We start from the raw sequence: 24,018 nt of genomic DNA on the forward strand, positions 1-24,018 counted from the left end.
CTTTTAAGACTCCAGTTGCTACTCATGAATGTAGGATGGACTTAGATCATTGTGTTTGTACACTATCATTATCATTGTAATTGCACTTCATATCCAGCACACGGGGATTTTGGAAGCTAACAAAATGTTCTTTATCATATTATGGAGATGCTTACATGATCATTTTCATTTGTTCTAACTTTCTGAGCTGTGTACTAAAACATGTGAATTTTATGATATATAAATTAAGCTTACATTAAAACAATCATAAATGAAATGACAACAAACAATGCAAATACACCTATGTGATTACTCAACAAACCAAACAGGTTTTCTCCAGGAAATTTAATGATCTCATCCTTAGGTATCAGTAGAAAGATCTGTAGTTTCCCTCATAGGGAGTCTGCTCCCCTGAGATCTCCGCTCTGCAATTCTCTGTTCATTCCCATTTATGGGCTTCTGAAATTTCAGTGGGATCCTGTTTGGCATCATAGTAAAGCTTCTAGATTGTGCAAAGACCCTTTGGTCATTTATTTACTCCTCTCCATATGAAGAGTTAGTACAAGTGCCATCATATCTTCAAAACTGAGATTTTCTGAGGCAGCAACCACAGTCAGTGAAAATTCCTTAAGATAAATACGACATTGGAGAGGGGGAAGATGGCCGACAGGGACACCCGCATACTCTGAGAGCTCCTCCAAACAAAGTGGGATTGGCGACCAGGTAGCTGAATAGTAAGAGTCTGGTGAGTGAAATATCCCCCTGGGACAGCACCCCAGTCCTACCCCACGTATTTGTCCGGAGCAGGGGTCTAGGTGAAAGAGGACCGGACTAGTGGGACATCTCTGGCCACTAAGCTGCCGTGAGCTCACTGGCGACCGGCTTAAGCTCCATCCCCAAACCGGACGTCAGCCCAGAGCCACTTGCCTGCCCTGCCTACTCCAGCGGCCCACTCCCCACTCCCCACTCGCGGATCCCCACTGGGAGAGAAGCTTTCCTCTCCCGCGGTTCCCCTCTCCCCACAGGGCAGCGATCTGCCCTCGGGCCCACGTCCCTCCCTCCATTCATCCAAGCTCAGGGGAGCGGACCCGCGGATTGTCTGGCGACCCCCACGGGGGACCATCCACCCACCGCTGCCGCGGACCTCTCCACCTGCCCTCCGTGCGCTGGCCTCCCACCCCCGCCCGCCCCCGCCAGCCCCTGGCAGCCTAGCGCCAGCTCCACTCCTGGCGGGGACCCTGCGCTGAGCACTTCCCGCCAACAGGAGCCATAGCCCAACCCGCGCCTGTCCCGGACCCTGAGCTTCCGCGGAGCGCCGCGCCCGCGCTGCTGAGTCTGCCCACCAAGGGCCCCCCCCCTGCGCAAGGCACAAGAGTAGGTGCCCTCCCCAGGGTGCTGAGGGGACCCCGGCAGCCGCGACTCTGAGCCTGAGCAGAAGAAGGGCGCCATTACCCCCCGCGGTTTCGCACCAAAAGGGCGGAGAGCGAACACCATTGTTCCCTGCAGTGTCGCGCAGCTGCCTGCGCAGCTATCCAAGGGGCCTCCCCGCGCCCGCTCACAGCCCGGGCAGATCAAACACTCCACCTGCAGTGGAGCCTGGGTCTCGACTTTGCAGTCCCTGAGGAGCCTTCAGTGAGCTCCAGCCAGCTCTCACCACCTGGGGCCCTGTTGGGTCCCCAGTGCCAGCCCTAAGCCTGCCGCAGCCCGCCCCAGCCACCCCAGGAGACGGCACAGTGGCCTGAGCCTCCACACAATAAGGTTACTCCTGTCTCCCAGAAGCATGGGGCCTATTAAAGGATCAAGGAAAAATCAACAGACCACATCACTCCCAACAAAAAAATCAGAAAAATGAGGCACTTTAACAGACCTAACGTCACTCATAGAAGAAACAGATATAGATCAGCCACAAAAGGAAATCTTCAGAACTCTGCTTGCAGTAATACAGGAGCTAAGAGAAGCAAACCAAAATAAGGATGCAACGATAGAAGGGATGAAATGCACAATAGAGGGGATGAAGTCCACAATAGAGGGGATGAATACTATCCACCAAAAGGAACTGCAGAAACTAACAGAGGAGGTAGCAGAGGCCACACAAAAGGTCACAGAAGCTATATCTAGGCTTGAGGAGGCTGAGAACCGTATCAGTGAACTCGAGGACGCTCAAACCAAACGAAGCAAGCGAGAAAAACAATCAGATAGGAAAATTAAAGAAACAGAAGACAGCCTGAGATCAATGACAGATGCTATGAAGAGGAATAATATTCGAATAATCGGTCTACCGGAACACAACATAACACACAAATCGACCGCCAAGATAGCAAAGGAATTCCTGGAAGAAAATTTCCCCAACCTAACAAAGGAGAATCCGACTCTCATACAGGAAGCAGAGAGGACGCCGGCTAAGCTAAACACCAAGAAGAACACGCCAAGGCATATAATTGTAAAATTATCCAACTTAGAGGAAAAAGAGAAAATTCTACGAGCATCAAGAGAAAGGAAGACAGTCACATACAAAGGAGCGCAGGTAAGGGTATGCTCAGACTTATCAGCTGAAACCATGAAGAGGAGGAGAGAATGGAGCAGCATCTTCCAAATTCTGAAAGATAAAAATGCCTCCCCCAGAATCCTATACCCTGCCAAGTTATCCATTAAGATAGAGGGTAAGATAAGGGTCTTCCAGGACAAGGAAGAACTCAAAAAATATACTACAAGTCACCCGACCCTGCAGAACATACTGGCTGACTCACTATGGCCAGAAGATCAAGCTCCAACTAGAACCACCAGGAGACCACCATATAGCCCATCTCCATCTAGAAGCCAACATGCCAGCAACACGTACCAGGACAACACGGTCTCAGATGGAAAAGAGGACAGGATAGAAACCCTCCACTCAAACGCAGTACACTGATATGAAGGAAGATAGGCAAAGACCCAAAACACAAAACAGAATATGGCATCCATGAAGCCAGAGATTGTAATAATCACTTTGAATACAAATGGGCTCAATTCATATGTTAAAAGAAAGAGGCTGGAGGATTGGATTAGAAAACATAACCCATCAATCTGCTGCCTGCAAGAGACACACCTTAAGCAAGCAGACAAGCATATGCTGAGAATAAAGGGCTGGAAGAAAGTTTACCAAGCAAATGGTAACTCCAGGAAGGCAGGAGTGGCTATCTTAATCTCCGACAAAATGGATCTCAAGATCCAAAACATAAAAAGAGACAAAGAGGGACATTACATAATGCTCAAAGGCTCAGTAAACCAGGAAGCAATAAGCATACTGAGTATTTACGCACCTAATAATGGTGCGGCAAATTTCGTCAAACAAACTATTAAAAAAATGACAGAAGAAATCACGGAAACAACAATAATAGTGGGGGACTTCAACACTCCACTATCAGAGAAAGACAGGTCACAGGGAAAGAAGCTCAGCAAAGAGGCCAGAGAGCTAAACAATGTAATTAGGCAACAGGGCCTGATAGACATCTATAGAGCCTTTCATCCAAAAGCAAAAGGTTTCACATTCTTCTCCAATCCACACGGATCTTTCTCAAGAATAGATCACATGCTGGGGCACAAGGCCAGCCTGAGTAAATTCAAACACATAGATATTATCCAGACGTCTTTCTCAGACCACCATGCCATAAAGCTGGAGATTAATAGGAGGGCACCCAGAAAAGCAAGGGTCACCAATTGGAGAATAAACAACGATCTCCTGCGACATGAATGGGTTAAGGTCCAGATCAGAGAGGATATCAGGAAATTTCTAGAAACTAATGAGACGGAGCATACAACATATCAAAACTTATGGGACACTGCAAAGGCAGTTATCAGAGGTAGCTTGATATCACTGAATGCATACATGAAAAAAGAAGAAAGGCGTATGACAGATATGTTAACACAAAACCTCCAACAACTAGAACAGAGTCAACAGAACTACCCCTCCAATAGCAAGAGAAAAGAAATAATAAAAATCAGGGCGGAGTTAAACCAGTGGGAAGACAAAAGAACAATGCAAAGGATTAACGCAACTAGAAGCTGGTTTTATGAACGAATTAATAAAATTGACACTCCCCTGGCAAAGCTTACCAAAGATAGAAAGGAACAATCATCAATAGCCAGGATAAGAGATGAATCGGGGGCAATAACAACAGACCCCAATGAGATAAAAAGGATAATCACAAAGTACTATGAAGGTTTGTATTCTAATGAATTCAGAAACCTGGAAGACATGGATAAATATTTAGAAAAACAATCTATCCCTAGATTATCTGAGACAGAGATCAAGAACCTCAACAAACCCATAGCGAAGGAAGAAATAGAGAGTGTCATCAAAAACCTACCAAGGAAAAAGGCCCCAGGGCCAGATGGCTACACAGCAGAATTTTACCAAACATTCAGGGAAGAGCTGACACCGATCCTCCACAAAGTATTCCAGAACATAGAAAAGAACGGCAAGCTCCCAAACTCATTTTACGAAGCCAGCATTACTTTGATACCCAAACAGGGAAAAGACCCCACAAGTGTAGAGAATTATAGACCAATATCTCTAATGAACATAGATGCAAAAATCCTTAACAAAATATTGGCCAATAGAATACAAAGGAACATCAAACATATCATTCACCACGACCAAGTAGGATTCATCCCAGCGATGCAGGGATGGTTTAACACCCGAAAATCCATCAATATCATACACCACATCGAGAAGAAAAAGGATAAAAACCATATGATAATATCCATAGATGCAGAAAAAGCATTTGACAACATCCAGCATCCATTCCTAATCAAAGCACTCATGAAGATAGGATTGGAAGGTAAGTTCCTCAAGCTCATACAAGCTATCTATGAAAGACCAACAGCCAACATCATAGTCAATGGAGAAAAGACAAGAACAATACCACTGAAAAAGGGTACAAGACAAGGATGCCCCCTGTCCCCTCTTCTATTCAATATCGTTTTGGAGGTTCTGGCTAACAACATAAGACAGCGGAAGGACATCAAAGGGATCCAGTTGGGAGAGGAGGAGGTGAAACTATCGTTATTTGCAGATGACATGATCCTATACATTAAAGACCTCCAAAACTCCACAGTTGGAATACTTACAGCAATAGAGGAATACGGAAGAGTAGCAGGATACAAGATCAATAAACGGAAGTCGGTAGGGTTTCTATACACATCGGACAGGGCCATGGAAGAGGCGATTAAGAGGGAAGTACCCTTCACAGTAGCCAAGAACAAACTGAAATACCTAGGAATATACTTAACAAAAAATACTAAAGACCTATATAAGCATAATTATAAAACCCTATTACAGGAAACCAAAAGTGACCTTCACAAATGGATGAAGCTCCCCTGCTCATGGTTAGGTAGGCTGAACATAGTAAAGATGACAGTTCTTCCTAAAGCACTCTACAAGTTCAATGCTATACCAATCCAATTACCATCAACCTTCTTCAAAGAATTGGAAAAACTGACCACCAACTTCATATGGAGAGGGAAGAAACCCAGAATTAGCAGAGAACTCCTCAAGAAGAAGGACACAATTGGAGGACTCGCCCTGCCTGATTTTAATGCCTACTACACAGCTACAGTGGTCAAAACAGCATGGTACTGGCACAATGATAGACACTCAGACCAGTGGAAAAGAATAGAAAGCCCAGGAGTAAAATCATCAGCATATAGACAACTGATCTTCGACAAGGGTCCCAAAAACGTCAAGTGGGAAGCAGATGCCCTCTTTAATAAGTGGTGCTGGAAACAATGGATATCCACATGTAGAAAGTTGAAACAAGACGTCTACCTCACCCCATGCACAAGAATACACTCAAGGTGGATCACAGATCTAGAAGTCAAACCCCAAACCATCAGGACCATTAAGGAAGGAATCGGGACTAATCTCAGAGCACTGGCCCAGGGAGCACATAGGCTCACTGCAACAGGGAAGGGGACACACACAGGTGATCTGGAAATCGACAAATGGGATCTAATAAGAATAAAACACCTGTGCACCTCGAAAGACTTTGCCAAGAGGGTGACAAGGCAACCCACAGACTGGGAGAAGATTTTTAGTAATGACACGTCTGACAAAGGGCTCATTACTAAAATCTACAACACCATCATGACCTGCAAAAAGAGGAAAACAGTTAACCCCCTAAGGAAGTGGGCAAAAGAAATGAGAAGAACTTTCACTAGAGAGGAGATCAATATGGCCAATAAATATATGAGAAAGTGCTCGAAGTCCCTTGCCATAAGAGAAATGCAAATCAAAACAACCATGAGATACCACCTAACACCCCTGAGGCTAGCCCAGATCAGTAAATCAGAGAGCAACAAGTGTTGGAGGGGCTGTGGTGAAATAGGAACCCTCCTCCACTGCTGGTGGTCGTGCAGATTTGTACAGACACTGTGGAAAGCAATCTGGCGATACCTAAAGAAAATGGAAATTGATCTACCTTACGACCCAGCCATCCCTCTACTGGGCATATACCCGGTTGAAGCAGCAAATAAAACACGACCAGTCATATGCGCTCCAATGTTTATTGCGGCACAATTCACAATAGCAAAGACTTGGAAACAGCCTAAGTTTCCATCGATAGACGAGTGGATTAGCAAACTTTGGCACATACACACAATGGAGTATTATGCAGCACTGAAAAGCACCGATGAGCACATGAAACACGTTACTTCATGGGAAGAGCTGGAAGGAATTATGCTAAGCGAGGTAAGCCAGTCCCAAAGGGACAGGTACAACATGAGTCCCCTGAGGTAAGTACAATCAGCATGACAGAAATGGGGCATTAATCCACCCAAGGGGAGGGTATTGTTTATATCTCCACAGGGAAAGTGGGACCAGACTTCAACCCAGTGTCGCAAGGTGTGAATGCATTATCCCGGCGTGGAGGACGGAACCGGTGGAGAGGTCTGGGAGGCAGGCCCCAGCACCATAAATTAAGTGGATTCCTGCCCCTCCCCCAAAAAGAACTTGTTCCAAAGGACGACATTGACCCTGCAGCTATGGGAGATGGACATATTTGATCAGAGCACACGGGAGCAGATGAAGGGGCAGGAGGAGAGAGTGGAGCACAGCCTGGCCCACCAGGCCGTGATGATGATGTTCCTGAGTAGAGCAGCCAGTCCACAGAGAGAACAACATGGCTGGCCCTACGGTGAGACATGATGCCCCTCAGTGACTAAGGGCGATACAGGGGACAGCACCGGAGACACAGTGTGGGAATTGCACCTGACCTGATCCCACCACACCGAGGCAATGCACTGGGGGAGTGCAGCGGAACAGCAAGGGAATGGAGTGGCAAGGTCCCCAGGGAATGCTGAAAGTGGACTTTGGGGCCAGGGCGTGGTGCCCCAACAGACTGGACTGGAAAACGCTCCTAAGGGCCAGCAAAGATCCCTGAACTAACTACAAGCTTTTCTCTTGTGAACTGTTTTGTTCTGTTCTTTTTCAGTGGTTTGTTTTGGTTGTTTTGTTGTCTGGTTGTATACTGTTGCTTTGTGTTCCTCTGTCTAGTTTTCGTGCATGTTAGTGACTCCACAGGTCTGTCTGAATAGGACAGGCTGGATGAACTATCTGGATGAAAAACAACGGGACCGACAGTTCCGGGGGGACCTGGGGTGGGGGGTAGGGGGGGGGTAAGGAAGTGGTGTTAACAAACCCAGGGACAAGGGAAAAACATGGGACCCCAAAGGGTAGAGAAGGGGGAGTGGCAGGCCTGATGGGAAATGATCAAGGGTAAGGTTGCTTAGAGAAGAGGTATACTCTAGCCCAGGTGGCAATGAAGCATGGTAGTAGGGCAGGAGGAAGGTCAAGGGAGATGGAGGAAAGAGCTAGGAGTCAAAGGGCATTCATGGAGGTCTAGACAGACATGTACATGCAAATATATATAGGAGGTTGGGGAAATAGATCTTTGTGTCTATATTTATAGGTCAAGTATTAAGGTGGCGGAAGGACCTTGGGCCTCTACTCAAACACTCCCTCTATGCATGAATACCTTCTTTTATTAAATTGGAACTCTATGATGCTCACTCTCCCGACACAACAGCTGGAGCCAAAATGGGTGAACAAGTAAATGTGGTGAAGAAAGCTGATGGTGCCCGGCTATCAAAAGAGATAGTGACTGGGGTCTTAAAGGCTTGAAGATAAACAAGCGGCCATCTAGCTCAGAAGCAACAAAGTCCACATGGAAGAACACACCAGCCTGTGTGATCGAGTGGTCCCAAAGGGATCAGTTACCAGGCATCAAAGAACAAAAAATTATATCATTGACTGCACACCTCCATGATAGGATCGCTGAAGACAAATGGGTGCACAAGCAAATGTGGTGAAGAAAGCTGATGGTGCCCGGCTATCAAAAGAGATAGTGTCTGGGGTCTTAAAGGCTTGAAGGTGAACAAGCGGCCATCTCGCTCAGAAACAAATAAGCCCACATGGAAGAAGCACACCGGCCAGTGCGATCACGAGGTGCCCAAGGGACCAGATATAAGGCATCATGCAAAAAAAAAAAAAAAAAGATATAAGTGTGTGTATGTATGTGTATTTATGTGTATATGTATATATGTATGTGTATATATATATTATATTAAATGAAGGGGGAAGTGCAGAGTGGAGACCCAAGGCCCAAGTGTCAGCCAATGGAGATCCCCTCATAGAGGGGCTTAGGAGAGGAGATGGGTTAATTAGGGTGTGAGGTAGTATCGATGAAGAACACAGCTTTCCCCCAGATCCTGGATGCTTCCTCCCCCCAACTACCATGATCCGAATTCTACCTTGCAGGGCTGGATAGGACAGAGGCTGTACACTGGTACATATGAGGGTTGGAGATACAGGGAATCCAGGGTGGATGATACCTCCAGGACCAAGGGCGTGAGGGACGATGCTGGGAGAGTGGAGGGTGAGTGGGTTGGAAAGGGGGAACTGATTACAAGGAGCCACATGTGACCTCTTCCCTGGGAGAGGGACAGCAGAGAAGGGGGGAAGGGAGACCCCGAATAGGGCAAGATATGACAAAATAACGAGGTATAAATTACCAAGGGCATATGAGGGAGGGGGGAAAAGGGAGGGAGGGGGGGGAAAAAAAGAGGACCTGATGCAAGGGGCTTAAGTGAAGAGCAAATGCCTTGAGAATGATTGGGACAGGGAATGTATGGGTGTGCTTTATACAATTGATGTATGTATATGTATGGATTGTGGTAAGAGTTGTTGGAGTCCCTAATAAAATGTAAAAGAAGAAAAAAAAAAACATTTGGTACGAAAAAAAAAAAAGATAAATACGACATTGAATGTGGTTAAAATGATGATTTTTACTGAACTGTTTTATAGATCTTCCTTCATTTACTCTTTTCAGCCGCAATTCTGTGAAGTATATGGGTGTGGTAATAATATTTACTCTATTTCATAAATAAGGAACCTGACTTTGGCATAGGATAAATGGTAATTCAGCGGATACTACTGAGCAGTATCGACAAGAAAACTTCTTCAGTAGGATTTTTATCGTTTTCTCTGGTAGAATCAAAGATCTAAGACTCAAATTGCCAGTACTTTTATTTTTCAAGCATCAAAGTAAGCTTATATACTCCATATAAAGTTTTGTGTGGGAAGGATAATTAATACATGCAAAAAAGTAGGGGATATCTATCTTTTTATTAGTTGAGCTCACAATATGATGCCATGATTATCTGTTTATTTTGTCGGGCTAGCATATCAATGATAAAATATTTCCCTCAGGAGAGATTTCAGGGATACTCATGAAACACTATGCTATTTCCTAAATATGGGCAAAATAGTAGATGTTGTTGTGACTAAGTGGGTGAAGATATAATTTTGGTATCTATTAACATGCCACTGTTGGGTGAGTTTGAATGGGCAGTTCTTTAGACTCCAGATGATAATTTTGAAATTAGTTAGATGCATACTTCACTTTAATATTCTTCACACTCTAATATCATCATTCTACCTACTTCTAGAACATCTGTTATCTTTATAATTACTTCTAGCCCAGTTATAACATGACACTTGTGAAGTGAAATTCATGAGAATTAGTTATTAATCATGAATCTAGATATATAATTTTAGGAAATAACAAAAGCTCTCAAATTACATTTTCTTATCTGTAAAACATTGATCATATTACTTGTAAGGTTTTAGTGAATGAAGATTAAGGAAGACTAACACACACACACAAACACAAAAACTCCCCTCCACAAATAACAGTCCCTGTCACACAACGAAGTTACTGTCATTCATTTTGACTCATTGAGACCTTTTAAGGACACAGTAGACTAGATGCTCCCAAGGGCCTCAAGAATGTGAATCTCTAAGAAAGCAGACAGTCTCATCTTTCTTCTGAGTGTGCTTGGATTGCCAGCCTTTTACTTTGCAGCAACATTTAACCCACTGTGGGACCATGGCTCCTTTCAGGAATACTGTAGGACAGAGTAGCACTGCCCCATAAGGCTTTGTACCCGGAAGTATTGACGGCAGCAGATTGCTTCATCGCAGTTCCCTGGGGGCAGCTGGTGGGTTTGAACTGCTAACCTTTTGTTGTGCAGCCAAGTGCTTAACCACTGTACCAGCGGGGCTCCTTCCCTGACTCTTTTCATGTGAGATATACCTGTATCTATAATGATCTTGTTAATAGTACTACTATTCTTATGAACTGTTGAGTCTGTCCTGACTCATAATTCCCCTTTATGACAGAGTAAAATGTCCCCATGCTTTCTAGTTAGTAACCTTTACGGGAGCAGATTGTCAGATCTTTTCTTTCAGAAAGTTACCGGTGGGTTTTAGCAGCTGGGTTTTTATTAGCTCATGGATTAACCATTGTGCCAACACGCCTCTAGAGCACTCTATAAGTTATGCTGTTGTTGCTGCCATTGTGTGTCGTACAGTTGATTTTTATTTCATAAGGAACTGCACATCACAGTGCAGAATTGACCTATTTGCTTTCCTAGGAGATCATCTCTAGTGAACCAGATCCCTTGTCTTTCTCCTCAAAAGCTGCTAGAAAACAAAAAGGTCACAACTTTCCCCTGAGAAGAAGCTGGTGGATTTGAACCATTCACCTTTTGGTTAGTAACCCAGCAATTAAGTAATACGTCACTATAAGTGCTCCTTATGAAATGTACAAGTTCTGTTATTATGCCATCGAAGTTAGTGATTTAGGAGAACTGACTCAAAGGAAGAGGAAAATGATAGAGCATAGTTGTTGTTGTTGTTGTTAGTTGCCATCGAGTCGGTTCCGACCCATAGTGAACCAATGCACAATAGAACGAAATAGTGCACAATCCTGCACTGAGTCCTTCTTCGTTGTCCATTCTTAGTCTGGAAGCTCCACTGAAACCTATTCACTGTGGGTGACTCTGCTGGTATTTGAAACACCAGTGACATAGCTTCCAGCATCACAGCAACACACAGCCACCACAGTATGACAAACAACAGTCGAGTGGTGTCCAGACAAAGGTTTCAAATTCAAATAAAAAAATATACAAGGAGCTTATCATAAAACAGATGTGCAGTGAAATTATGGACCTGCGAATTGTCCATCCTGGGTAGATGTGCTCCAGCTAAGAAGTAATTTTAGATATGGAAATTCCTTCAAATATGGATCTGAATGGAAGCTTAAGCTAAAGAGAGGCTATTCTCTTATGGAAAGACTTGCAGAGAATTGGGAAGGCAGGAAGGTAGGAAGAATGTTCCAAGTGCACCTCATGTGCGGCAAGGCCAATTGAGGGATGGCCTACCAGAGAGGACACTCACCAACTTATTGAAACCCTGATTGTTGCCACGTCCATTTCCGGAACAGTGAATGACTATCACAGACCTGTCTTTGCTGGTTGTATGTGACCCTATAGGTACACTTACCCTACCACACCGCCTTTACATACTAGAAGGCACAAAGGAAATGTGAATTTAAATGAAATCCTAATTCAATGTAAATTTAAATATATTTCTATTAAAAGGTTATGGTAACCAATCTATTAAGCTCAGTAAGCTCTTCTGACACTCATGTGAATTTGCACAAAATAATCTACCTTTTATAGATGTGTTGAAGGGATTAAGTGCATATAAATAAATGTATGAGGGGGCTTTAAAAACTTTATGGGAAAATGGAATGAAAAGATAAGGGTATTTCCCCACAACGTTTTTATAGCTCACTGATGTTAAACATTATATGCATAGATTTTAGAAGAAAATATCCCAGAGTCATATCTAAAATGTGAACAATAACTTGAATTGTTAATAGACTCAGGTGATTTAATTTAGGGATGCGTTAACTGAAAATATGTGTCTATGATCAAGTTATATCTTCTTCCTATATCTTAGTTTCTTCATTTACACAAGTGAGAAGTTGGCTATATGATTTGTGAGGAATCTCCTATTTAACAGTCTATTAACTATATAGAATATATGCACCACTTTATTGTGTCCAAATCCATAATTTAGATTAGAGTATGGTGAAGAAAATCTACTATCATAATGAAGCATGGAAATAATGGAGTACTACATATATACAGAGGTACATACATGTATATATTATGAATGAAATATATTTTCTGTTTACCCACAGTTCCTTTATTTCTCCCTACTACAGGGCATGTCTTGTATCCCATGGAGAACCATACTGAGGTGACTGAGTTCATCCTAGTGGGTCTGACCAATGTTCCAGAACTTCAGATCCCACTCTTTATCTTGTTCACCTTTATTTACCTCTTCACTGTGATTGGAAACCTGGGGATGATTGGGCTGATTCTCTTGGACTCTCGCCTTCACACTCCCATGTACCGTTTCCTTAGTAACCTCTCTCTAGTGGACTGTGTGTACTCCTCTTCTGTGACTCCAAAGGTCATGACTGGGTTCCTTGTAAGAGACAATGTCATCTCCTACAATGCGTGCGCCACGCAAATGTTCTTTTTTGTAGGATTTGCTACTGTGGAAAATTTCCTCTTGGCCTCCATGGCCTATGACCACTACGCAGCTGTGTGTAGGCCCCTACACTACACCACCACCATGACGGCTAGGGTATATGCATGTCTGGCCATAGGGTCCTATGTCTGTGGTTTCCTGAATGCCTGCATCCATGTTGGGGACATTTTCAGTATGTATTTCTGCAGCTCTAACACGATCCAGCACTTTTTCTGTGACGTTCTAGCTGTCATGGCTCTTTCTTGCTTTGATGAACACATCAGTGAGCTGGTTCTTGTGTTTATGTCAACCTTCAATGTCTTTTTTGCTCTTCTCGTTATCTTGATGTCCTACCTGCTCATATTCATTACCATCTTGAAGATGCATTCAACTCAGGGCCACCAAAAAGCTTTATCCACCTGTGCGTCCCACCTCACTGCAGTCTCCATCTTCTATGGGGCGGTCATCTTCATGTACCTACAGCCAGGCTCCAGTCACTCCATGGACACAGATAAAATGGCCTCATTGTTCTATTCCATAATCATCCCCATGCTGAACCCAGTGATCTATAGCTTGAGGAACAAGGAGGTCAAAAGTGCATTTAAGACGATGATTGAGAAGGCAAAATTTTCTCTGGGATTGGAATTTTAGTGGTGTGGGATCAATATAACCTGGTTTGATTGATCTCAGATCTTCTCGATGCATTGACTCACATTTGAAGACTCACCCTAATCTTAACTAGCTGAGGTGATACCCTTAATCTTGCTTCATCAAAAGACTGTTGTCTATAAAAAAGAAAACATAATGCCCAGAATGTAATGCCTGAATGAGAATTTCTCAGGGAAAGATTAAGAAATTCCATTCATCACAAACCTTATTAATGACATTTGATTTAATTGCTCATTCCACATGAATTTTACTATCACATTGGAATGTAAACATGTATGTAAAACAAGGGCATAAGCAAATCAGTACATGGAAGGCATGTACATGCCCCAATTGGTTTCATGGGACATTTGTCAGAGGTAAGTAAGATGTAAGTAGTTTTCATAAAATGAATTCAATTGACAGATTTAGGTGTTAGGATGTGATTGATTTTGGTGTTAGGATTTAAAATTCCATGTGATCATATTTCTTCCCTTGAATACCTGTTTTAAGAGGCCTAACTGAGTAACAATGAAATATATTTTCAATGATAGTAGGTTCTTTTTATGGGGTTGGCATATTTTTTATTGGAAATAAAATTTATTGGTAATGAATTAATATTTCTGTTTTACCTGGGCCAATTTGTAGAAACAGCATGATCGCATCATCATTTTCAAAGAACAAAATAGCCATATTATAAAGAAGAAAATAGGAACATTTTTCTACTTATTTGTACTTGAATACCAATTTCTAAGGAGCGGTGGGGGACTAGGGCTAAGCACCTGGCTGAAGACACCTAGTGACTGAGTTAGGGAGACAAAGCTCTGTCGACCTGCTCCTGGGAAAAGTGCAGCCTTGAAACCCCCACAAAGCGATTATGCTCTGCTGAATTGGATGTGGAGTCAAAAGTCAATTCAAGGACAGCTAGAAACATCAACAACAATGTGTAAGATACCCTGAAAACATGAATAATGCTGCCTATCTTCCTGTCTGCAAATGCTTTGAAATCACTAATGCTGCTCACGCATACTTTATTTGAGTTATGTTTTCTCTGGTCATTTTCTTACTCTTTCAGTCTACTTCTTGCACACTGGTTTTCTTCTTACTTCTTAACTCACAGCATAGCCCTGCCACAGGGCCTTTGTAGTCGCTGTTCTCTTAGACTGGAGTGTTCTTTCACTTCAGATTTCTTCCTAAAGGCTACCTTGCCATCGAAGTATTCCTTGATCATCGTCTAGAAAATTGCTGTTCTTCCTTTCTCATATACACTGTCTCTTCTCATATGCATCCTTCTTCACAGGCTTTAGCAACACGCCCTTATTTTATGTTGATTCATTCACTGTGTTTTATTATTTACCCCTACAACTGAATGCATGGGAAGAGTGGATTTATGGATTGTTGTTGTTTTCTTCCACACGATCCTTAGGACCTAAACAAGTATCTGATTTATAGTTTATTTTCAGAAAATATTTATCAAATGTACATAAACAAATTATGTTTTAGGTTCAACTATATTGATATGTGGAATCTTTGAATTATTGGTAGTTATAATGCATTACCCATAATGTACATCTTCCATATAGATTTTACATCATTTCAAGAGTCATGGTTAATTTTATGCTTTATTGAAATATTTTTATCTATAGATTCATTAGTTCTTGGGATTTCTAGCTGTTGCTGAATCAATTATGTATCACAGTGACTCCATGTAGGACAGAGAACTTTTCTATAGGACATCCTACACTGTAAATTTTATTGGAGCAGATTACCTGATGGTTCATCCACGAAGCCACGGACTGGGTTTGAACAACCAACTTTTCTGATAGAAGGTGATATAGTTAAAGTTTATTGTACCCACCTGGCCGATAAACACATGTGAGCTTAATTGAAGGGTGGAGAGATAAATGGCTCAGTCATCTTCACCTTTCTAGTTCTCAAGTCTCTTGCTTTGTGATTATCGAACCAGGATACAGCTGCCTTATCCAGTTCCCTGCTCCAGCTGGCAAGGCTCACTTCCTGCAAGACATTCCCAAGAAACCACATGGACCTATGCTGATACAGTCCTGGGTGCTGTGGAGACCCCTACCAGAGCTGAGATGCTTACATGCTCACTGACTCGGCTTTCCTCCTGCAGTTGGCATCATTGCGTATGTTTTGTGAGATGGAGGTGGACTTTGTGGATTGACGTTAGACATATGGGTTAATGTTGGACTTGTGGGCTTGGGCAGCACTGGGTTGGGATGTTTTCTTGATGTGCACTTGCCCTTTATAGACAACACTCTTTTATACATATGAGTATCTGTGGATTTGTTTCTCTAATGTACCCAGACCAAAACCGAAGGTGAGCACTTAACAGTTGCATCACCAAGATTCCTTGCTTAGTTCTTACACGGCCCGCTTTTTGACATAGTTCTTATATTCCTCACTTAGAGTTCTTATGCTCCCCACTTTCTAGAAATCATATTATCAAGCGGACTCTCTCAATCAACCCTTTTCATAATATTTATCTAGAAATGGTATCTTATAAACTGGAAAATAAAGACTAGTTAGTAAAGTATGAGAAACATTAACTATGTGATAATTACACATCTTCAATATTTGTTTTAAAATGGAAAAGTGCTTCATACATACTGATTACACAGATAGCCACAATGATTCTAAATGTTCCCATGGAATGTAAACACAAAATAACCTGTCAACAGTAAGCAAAATGTAGCAAATATACATTCACTGTGCTATTATAATAGGCAATATTAAAGCACTTACTTTTGATCTCGAGGGAACTCAATTATGTACTAAAAGCTCCCATGGGCATGTGCACCTCTGTCTTCTTTTTTGTCTGTAGCTGATTGGAAGTTTAATATATGAGTATCTATGAGATTGAACTTAAATAAACTGGCCAGGGCATGCTGACTCTCTGGTAGCACTGTGAGACAACACACAGTCAGTTCTGTCTTTATGAGGATATTTCTTCTGTCAGACCATTTTTACCTTAAAATGTAAAAATCCTACACAAGGGCTTCAAAACAGTGCATATTGTTCCCATATAGCCTGTGGTAGGTTGAATAATGGCCGTCTAGTATCTATCCAGGGCCCAACTCCTCGAATATGTGAATGATTCTTAAAGTAGAAACAAAGAATTTAGGAGAGATGATTAAATTAAGGAGTTTGAGAAGATTATCCCAGTTTATCTTGGCTTGCCCTGAACACATTCACAGATACCATTTTCACTGGGAGTGAGAGATTTGACCAAAGAAGAGAAGGCAATAAAATCAAAAAGGCAGACTTTAAAGTAATGCATCTACAAGCCATGGTATGCTGGCTACCACTGGAAACTCAGAGAGAGAAGGGATAGATTCTCCCACTAGGCAGCAGAGATAGTCACCAAGACTTTGATTTTTTGACCCATTGAAACACATTTCACACTTCAACCTCCAGAGTGGTGAGGTACTAAATACATGTGGTTTTGTTACTGTTGTTGTCATGTGACATGCAGTCAGTTTTATGTCATAGCACCCCTATGTATGGCAGGATGGAACTGCACGTTCCTGAGCCATCCCCACAATTGTTTCTAGGTTTGAGGCCGTTGTTGCAGTGTTAAAGCACAGAGAACACAGAGGGAAATGCCTAAGAAGAATGAGAATTGGGCAAGCATAGAGCTGTACCACCATCAGACTTATTTTTGAACTCAAATCCACTCCAATATATTTTCCATAGAAACCAATCAAATTTATTTTAAACTATAGGTGGAGGAATAGAGAATGATGACCAAACAAGAATTTTCTGAAGAAAAAAGAGAGATGCTCTTAATGATAGCATGTTTTACCATAAACCATGGAAATTTTCAAACTGTTAACAAAGAAATAGACCAAAAAATGAAAACATGATAGACATTACAGAAATAGAGCTTAGCATGTAAACTCATTTAATTTTGAAAATCATTGGTGATAAAGGCAGAAAAGAGGGATTATTCAAAATATCATGTGGGAAAAAGTACTTATCCATGTAAAATATATTGACTTTCTACCTCTATAGTAAGTAAAAGATAGCAAGTTTGATTAAATAGATAGGGATGTGAATAGTTTTGTTATCATGCAGAATACATTGGAAAGCGGGTTAATGCAAATGTAGTTGGGTTAAAATTTAGCATATTACCATCTAATTGCCCTTTTAATCCATTTTTAAATCTATTCAAATTTTTACTCTTTTCTGCTTTGTTTTTGGTTAAGGTTTTATCAGTTTTACTTCATTATTGTTAATTTAAAAATGTTTTTCTCTATATGAAATTCCTCAGAGGTAAATCCGTACAGGCAGTAACTAGATTAATGGTTCCTTGGCGGAATGTCAGGGGAAGTTGGGTCCAATGGGGAGTTCAAAGTGATGAGTATAAGAAAGAAGAAAATGTTCTAGATTGTGGTGATGATGGCACAGCTTTTCTTAATGTGATTGGACTATTGAATTATATGGTAAGCGAATTATATACCAATGAAAGTGTTTAAAAACGCAAATTAGAAAGACAAAGTGTCAACCACTGGGAAACAAATTTAAAGTAATATCCTTTTGTCTCCACTTAGGGAGGTTTCCTAAATTGATACAAACAGTTTAAATTAACAATTAAAAATTGATAAATTGAATGAAATTCAAATGGAAAATTTTGGCCTTACCAAATGCCCTGAAAATGCTAAAGACAAGCCACACAGTGAGCTGAGGTATTTGCAACACACAATCATGATGGAATGGTTTACAAAATTATATATGCTGCTCAAATTAATAAGCAAAAGTGAATGATAAGCACTTGATATAAAAATTGCATTGTAATTTGAATTTCTATCTTCAGGAAAAAAAAGGAGAAATAGTGTTAAAGGTATAAAAGATGCTTTGTTGAGTTAATAGAGAAATACAAAATGAATCCATTTTAAAATAATTTGATTAGCAACATTTGTATTGGTCAATGCCCTGTTGTTTTAGAGACAGAGCAAGAATAAAGTTCACATAGATTTACAAAAATGTATGCTTTCGCTCGCTTGTGAGTTTGTGAGTCTTTAGAGCATAGGAAAACAAGGATGCTAATTTAAGGACTAAGTTGCACCTTACCTAACGCATGATCTTTTCAACTGCATCACATTCATGTGGAAGCAGGATGTTGAATAAAGAAGACCAAAGAAGAATCAAGTCCTTTTACTGGAGAAGAACATTGGAAGTACCATGGCATGCCCAAAGGACAAACCCATCTGTCTTGGAAGAAGTTTGGCCAGACTGCTCCTTGGAGGTCAGGATGGGGAGACTTTGTCGTCAGCACCTTGAACATATTGTCAGGAGAGAGTCCCTGGAAAAGTACTTCATGTTTGGTAGAGGGGCCGCAAAAACGAGGAAGACCCTCAAGAAGACAGATTGGCATCGTAGCTGCACAATGGGCTCAAGCATAGGAACAAGTAGGCGGATGGCACAGGACTGGGCAGTGTTTCCCTCTGTTTTGCATAAGGTCGCTATGAGTTGGAACCAACTCGATGGCACCTAATAGCAGTAACAAGTTTGTGACACGATTCCACATTATCTTAAAAGTAGAACATAATAGTCACCACCTTACACAGATATTTTACTACAATGTTCATCCCTAAAAAAGAGAAAAGATGTCTCGTACATGGAAACTAGGATGGAGATTCAGAGTACAGTACATAGAAGTAATAATTAGGAGAAAACAATGCATTGGATAAATAACCCACAATTTATTGACATGATGAAATATTAAATACCAACAAAATAAATTGTCACTGGTAACATCAATATGGTTAAATATAAATATCTCCAAACAATTTACATACTCTGATTCCTTGTGTATTTGTTTAGAAAGGTCACAAACAAGTCCCAAACCAAGCAATATTTTGTTAAGTCGTACAGGCACAAGTAGTGAGAGCACAAATAGTATCTTGGGTCTGGTTTAACATTCAGGATCATGAATTCTGCTGAAGAGAAGAGAGATGGAATCATCAAGAAAAATAAACAGAGAAGCAACAATAATTTTATCATTCCATTCTATTTCTGGAAGCCTGTCTTAGTGCCTTTTGAAGTGTTTCTATTAAGTGTATATTTAAGAATATACATCAATTCCCAGTAAGGTTTGAAGTTCTAGAGTAAAAGTAGACTCTGTCATTTATTTTTAACCTAATTTCTCAGTTGTGTGAGGTTGTTCTGGTTTTCTGATAAGTTATGATTGTGTGGGCATGTGATTGAGTGTGTCTTGATTATATAAACACAAAGCAATGAGATTCAATAGAGACTTTAAAAACAAAAATTGTATATGCATAGTATTTTCTCCTGAAGCAATTTTCCTAAGATTTCATATTTTAGAAGGTTCCTTTTGTATGTCTCATAATGAGCTGGGCAGTGGTTCCAAGAATTTGGGTACTTATGGGACAAGAAGGTTACAATTTCCTGAAGTTATATTTGTGTCTGAGCTGCATGAAGCCTACATGTGATGGTTTCTATATAATTAGAATAAGAATCCCATCGAAGACTTTGCCTTCCCAATAACCTTTATAAAGGCACTCTTGACCTCTTTGTTTCTCACACTGTAAACCAGAGGGTTAAGCATGGGGAGGATTATGGAATAGAACATAGATGCCAATTTATCTAAGTCCATGTAGTTTCCAGAGCTGGGCTTTAGGTAAGCAAAGATGATTGTCCCATAGAGGCCGGTGACTACAGTCAGGTGGGAAGCACAGGTGGAAAAGGCCTTCTTGCGTCCTTCTGCTGAGCGCATCCTCAAGATTGTAGCAAATATTAACACATAAGAGGACAGTATTACAGTGAGGGAAAAGAAGGCATTGCAACCTACTATGAAAAAGGTAATAATCTCAGCAGTGTGGATGTCGGAGCACGTGATAGCCACGAGAGGAGGAATATCGCAGAAAATGTGATCAATCACATTGGACCTACAGAAGGAGAGCCTGAAAGTGTTCCAAGTGTGGATGCATCCATCCAGGAGAGAAAAGAAATAGCAGCCTAAGCACAGGCAGGCACACACATTTGTCGTCACCAGGGTGTTATAATGAAGGGGTCTGCACACAGCTGCATAACGATCATAAGCCATGACCACCAGCAGGTCGCTTTCAATAAGGGAGAAAAATGCAAAAAAGAAGAACTGAGTGGCACAGTCATTAAAAGAGATGACATTGACTCCTATGAGAAATCCTGTCATTAGTTTGGGAGTGATAGCTGAGGAATAACCGATGTCAGCCAGAGAGAGGTTGCTGAGGAAAATGTACATGGGAGTGTGGAGACGGGAGTCCAGCAGGATCAACAGGATCATCCCCAGGTTGAAAACGAGAGTGAGGAAGTAGATGATCAGAAAAATGATGAAGAGTGGAATCTGCAGCTTTGGGTCACTGGTTAACCCCACGAGAATGAACTCTGTCGCCTCTGAACTGTTCTCCATAGGGACCGCTGGGAAAGTAAGTGGCTGTCATGCTGCAATGAGAAAACAGAATCAGGATGACAGAGGAGAGAACATGTGCGGACATCAGTGATACATCTAATTTTATTATTACCATGGTTATCAGGATTCCCTTGATGTCTCACATGGCCACTGCAAACCTACTGTCATCAAGTCAATTCTGACTTACAGTGACTGTAAAGGACAGAGTAGCACTGCTCTAGTGCGTTTCTGAGACTAACTCTTGATGGAAACGTAAGGCCGCATCTTTCTTCAGCAGAGTTATAGGTAGTTTTGATCTGTTGACCTTGTGGTTAGCAGCCCAAACTAAGCCCACTACTCCAACAGTGCTGCAGTCACATGAATGGATTCTTTATTAAATTATAGGGGGTTCCAGCTAAGAGGATTTCTGAAATGAAGTGTACAGAAGAAAAGTGAATAATGCAAGGTCACAAGATTACTTAAAGACCAGAATGGGAAACTCTTTCAATTCATCTTTTTCTATCATTGATTCAGAATTTTGCTAATATTGACTAAAATATAGTAACTGAATTAAGCTGGGATGTAATTTGTTGTTGTTGTTTTTGTCAGCTCTCAATTTTCTTTGTTTGCAATGCGTGAAAACAGTTTTATGCAACAGTTAAAAACAATCAAATAAAACATGGCTTAAGCCTGAAGGATCCCACTGTATCATAAGTACATAGGCTGTGCCAAATCAGACTCCAAACCAAAACCACCGCCCTCGAGTTGATTCTGAGTCCTGCTATGTTGTGGTTAGGTCCCCTCACGTCTGTCATGACTTATAGCACCCCATGCATCACAGAAGGAAACACTGCATGGTTCTTGGCCATCCTTGCATTGGTTCCTATGTCCCAACCCCTGGTGTCAATGCACACCGTATCCATGCACTTTGTGGACAGCCTGCCTCTTTTTTTGCTTCCTTCCACTTTACCAAGTGTGATCCAGGAACCGATATCTCCTGACACTAAGTCCACATTTTCTAAGTGGAAGTCGTGCTATCAGTGCCTCTTTGGAACACTATGGCCTTCATTCTGGAAGACAGATCAGTTTGCCTTGTTAGCGGTCTGTGGTACTTCACTGTTCTCTGCACCACTATTCAATGCATCGATTCTTTGACAGCTTTCCTTATGCAGTTGGGTTTCAGTCCAAGTTTCAGTTGGTGTCCTATCAATTCCTAGAACCTTGTCTTTGGTTAATTCATTTCGTGAGCTTGAACTTCTTCCTTCAGCACCGTTGCTTCTTGCTCATAGGCTCCCTCTGGAAATGGCGGACAGTTGACTGGTTCTTGTTGCGCAGTGACTGTTTATTCTTGCCATCTTCTCTTGATGGTTGCTGTGTGGTTCAATATTTTCCCAGAGAACCTTTCAAGATTTTAACTCGAAGCTCGATATTTTTCTTGAGTTCTTTCAGTTTCCCATATGCTGAGTGTGTCTTTCCTTTTGGTTTCTAATTTAGGTGTTTGCACATTCCATTATAATATTTGACTTTGTCTTCTGGAGTTGACCTTTGAAACTTTCTACTCAACTCTGATTTAATCCTTTCTTCCATTTGCTTTAGCTTCTCTACAATTAAGAGCAAGTTTCCAACACTCTTCTGACTTTTAATTTCTTCTCTATTTCCTGTCTTTTTAATGACCTTTGATTTCTTCATGAATGATGTTCCCGATGTCCTCCCACAGCTCATCAAGTATTTGGCATTAATTAATGTTCAACGGAGCAAATCTGTTCTTGATAAGTTTTCAAAATTCAGGTGGGATAGACTCAAGTTCATATTTTGGCTCTTGTGGACTTATTTTAATTTTCTTCCGCTTTATCCTGAACTTACATCTGAATAATTAATAGTTCACTTCACAATCAGCCTTGGTCTGGTTTTAGTTTCTGGAATTGAACTTCTCCATAGCATCTTCTCTTAGGTGTAGTCAATTTAACTGCTGTGCATTGTAATGGGGGATGTCCGTGTGCATAGTTGCCTTTTGTGTTGTTGAAAAAAGGTATATGCTTTGAAGAAACTGTTGGTTTTGCACAATTCTAACACGTTATATCTGGGTTCATTTCTATGAAAAAGACCATATTTTCAATTACTCTTCCTATCTCTTTGTTTCCAACTTTTGCATTAAACTACAGTAATTATCAATGCATCTTGATTGCATGTTTGGTCAATTTCAGACTAAAGCTGTTGGAAGAATTCTTTAATTTTTTCACCAGTATCTCTTATGGTTGGTTGGTGCATAAATTTAAATGTTGGTTGCCTAGATTGGATTTCCTTCATGGTGGATACTTATAATCCTATCACAGGCATTATTGTACTTTATTTAGAATAGACCTTGAAATGTCCTTTTTGACCATGAACTCCAAGTAATGTCTCTTGATTTCATTATTCTAAACATATTAAATTATATGCATTTTCTGATTCAAAATGGCCACACCAGTCCATTTCAGCTCACTAATGCCTAGGATCTTGATCTTTATGCATTTCATTTCACTTTTGATAACTTCCTATTTTCCTAAATTCATGCTTCACATACTCCATGTCATGACCATTAGCAGATTTTTGTATCTGTTTCTCCTGATCTTCAGTCTTGCCTTATCAGCAGATGAATACTCCGAAGGTTCCTCTCCCACAGACTGTACCTTACTCTCAGAATGGTGACGCCACTCTGAAAAATCAGCTCCTCCACAGTCACAATTGAGGGGCCTCTTCTCCGACACTATCTGCAATGTTCTGCTTCCATTGTTTGGCCTTCAGTATCTGACAATGTTTCAAAGGTATGCATAAGATTTTCAGTGGTCCTTGCTTCAAAGTGGGTAGCGAGTCCTTTATTGTCTGTTTTTAGTCTGGAAGCTCCAATGAATCCTGTTCACTCCCTGTTGCCATTTGAAATACCATTGGATGCTTCAAACATCACAGCAACAAACCAGCCACCACCACAGTATGACAAACTGACAGATCTAGTACAGCAAATGGATGTATTTAGTAATTCTACACAGGATTTCTAAGACTAGATCTTTAAAGAAGCAGA

At 41.3% G+C, this 24,018-nt stretch overlaps 2 protein-coding genes across 2 annotated transcripts; one reads left to right on the forward strand and one right to left on the reverse strand.

Moving 5' to 3' along the window:
• Positions 1–12,604: 12,604 nt before the first annotated feature.
• Positions 12,605–13,552, forward strand: LOC142446320 (olfactory receptor 5B2-like). The gene has a single exon (XM_075548084.1). It carries the CDS (start codon positions 12,608–12,610, stop codon positions 13,550–13,552), a length of 945 nt encoding a protein of 314 aa, XP_075404199.1. The 5' UTR covers positions 12,605–12,607.
• Positions 13,553–20,036: 6,484 nt separating this feature from the next.
• LOC142446321 (olfactory receptor 5B12-like) lies at positions 20,037–20,981 on the reverse strand. The gene has a single exon (XM_075548086.1). It carries the CDS (start codon positions 20,979–20,981, stop codon positions 20,037–20,039), a length of 945 nt encoding a protein of 314 aa, XP_075404201.1.
• Between the last annotated feature and the right edge of the window lie 3,037 nt (positions 20,982–24,018).

The sequence above is a fragment of the Tenrec ecaudatus genome, chromosome 4 (genome assembly GCF_050624435.1).
Source record: "Tenrec ecaudatus isolate mTenEca1 chromosome 4, mTenEca1.hap1, whole genome shotgun sequence".
NCBI lineage: Eukaryota > Metazoa > Chordata > Mammalia > Afrosoricida > Tenrecidae > Tenrec > Tenrec ecaudatus.

Excerpts from the sequence above, each read along its gene's own strand:
- LOC142446320 (XM_075548084.1), top strand. The coding sequence starts at position 12,608 with ATGGAGAACCATACTGAGGTGACTGAGTTCATCCTAGTGGGTCTGACC.
- LOC142446321 (XM_075548086.1), bottom strand. The coding sequence starts at position 20,981 with ATGGAGAACAGTTCAGAGGCGACAGAGTTCATTCTCGTGGGGTTAACC.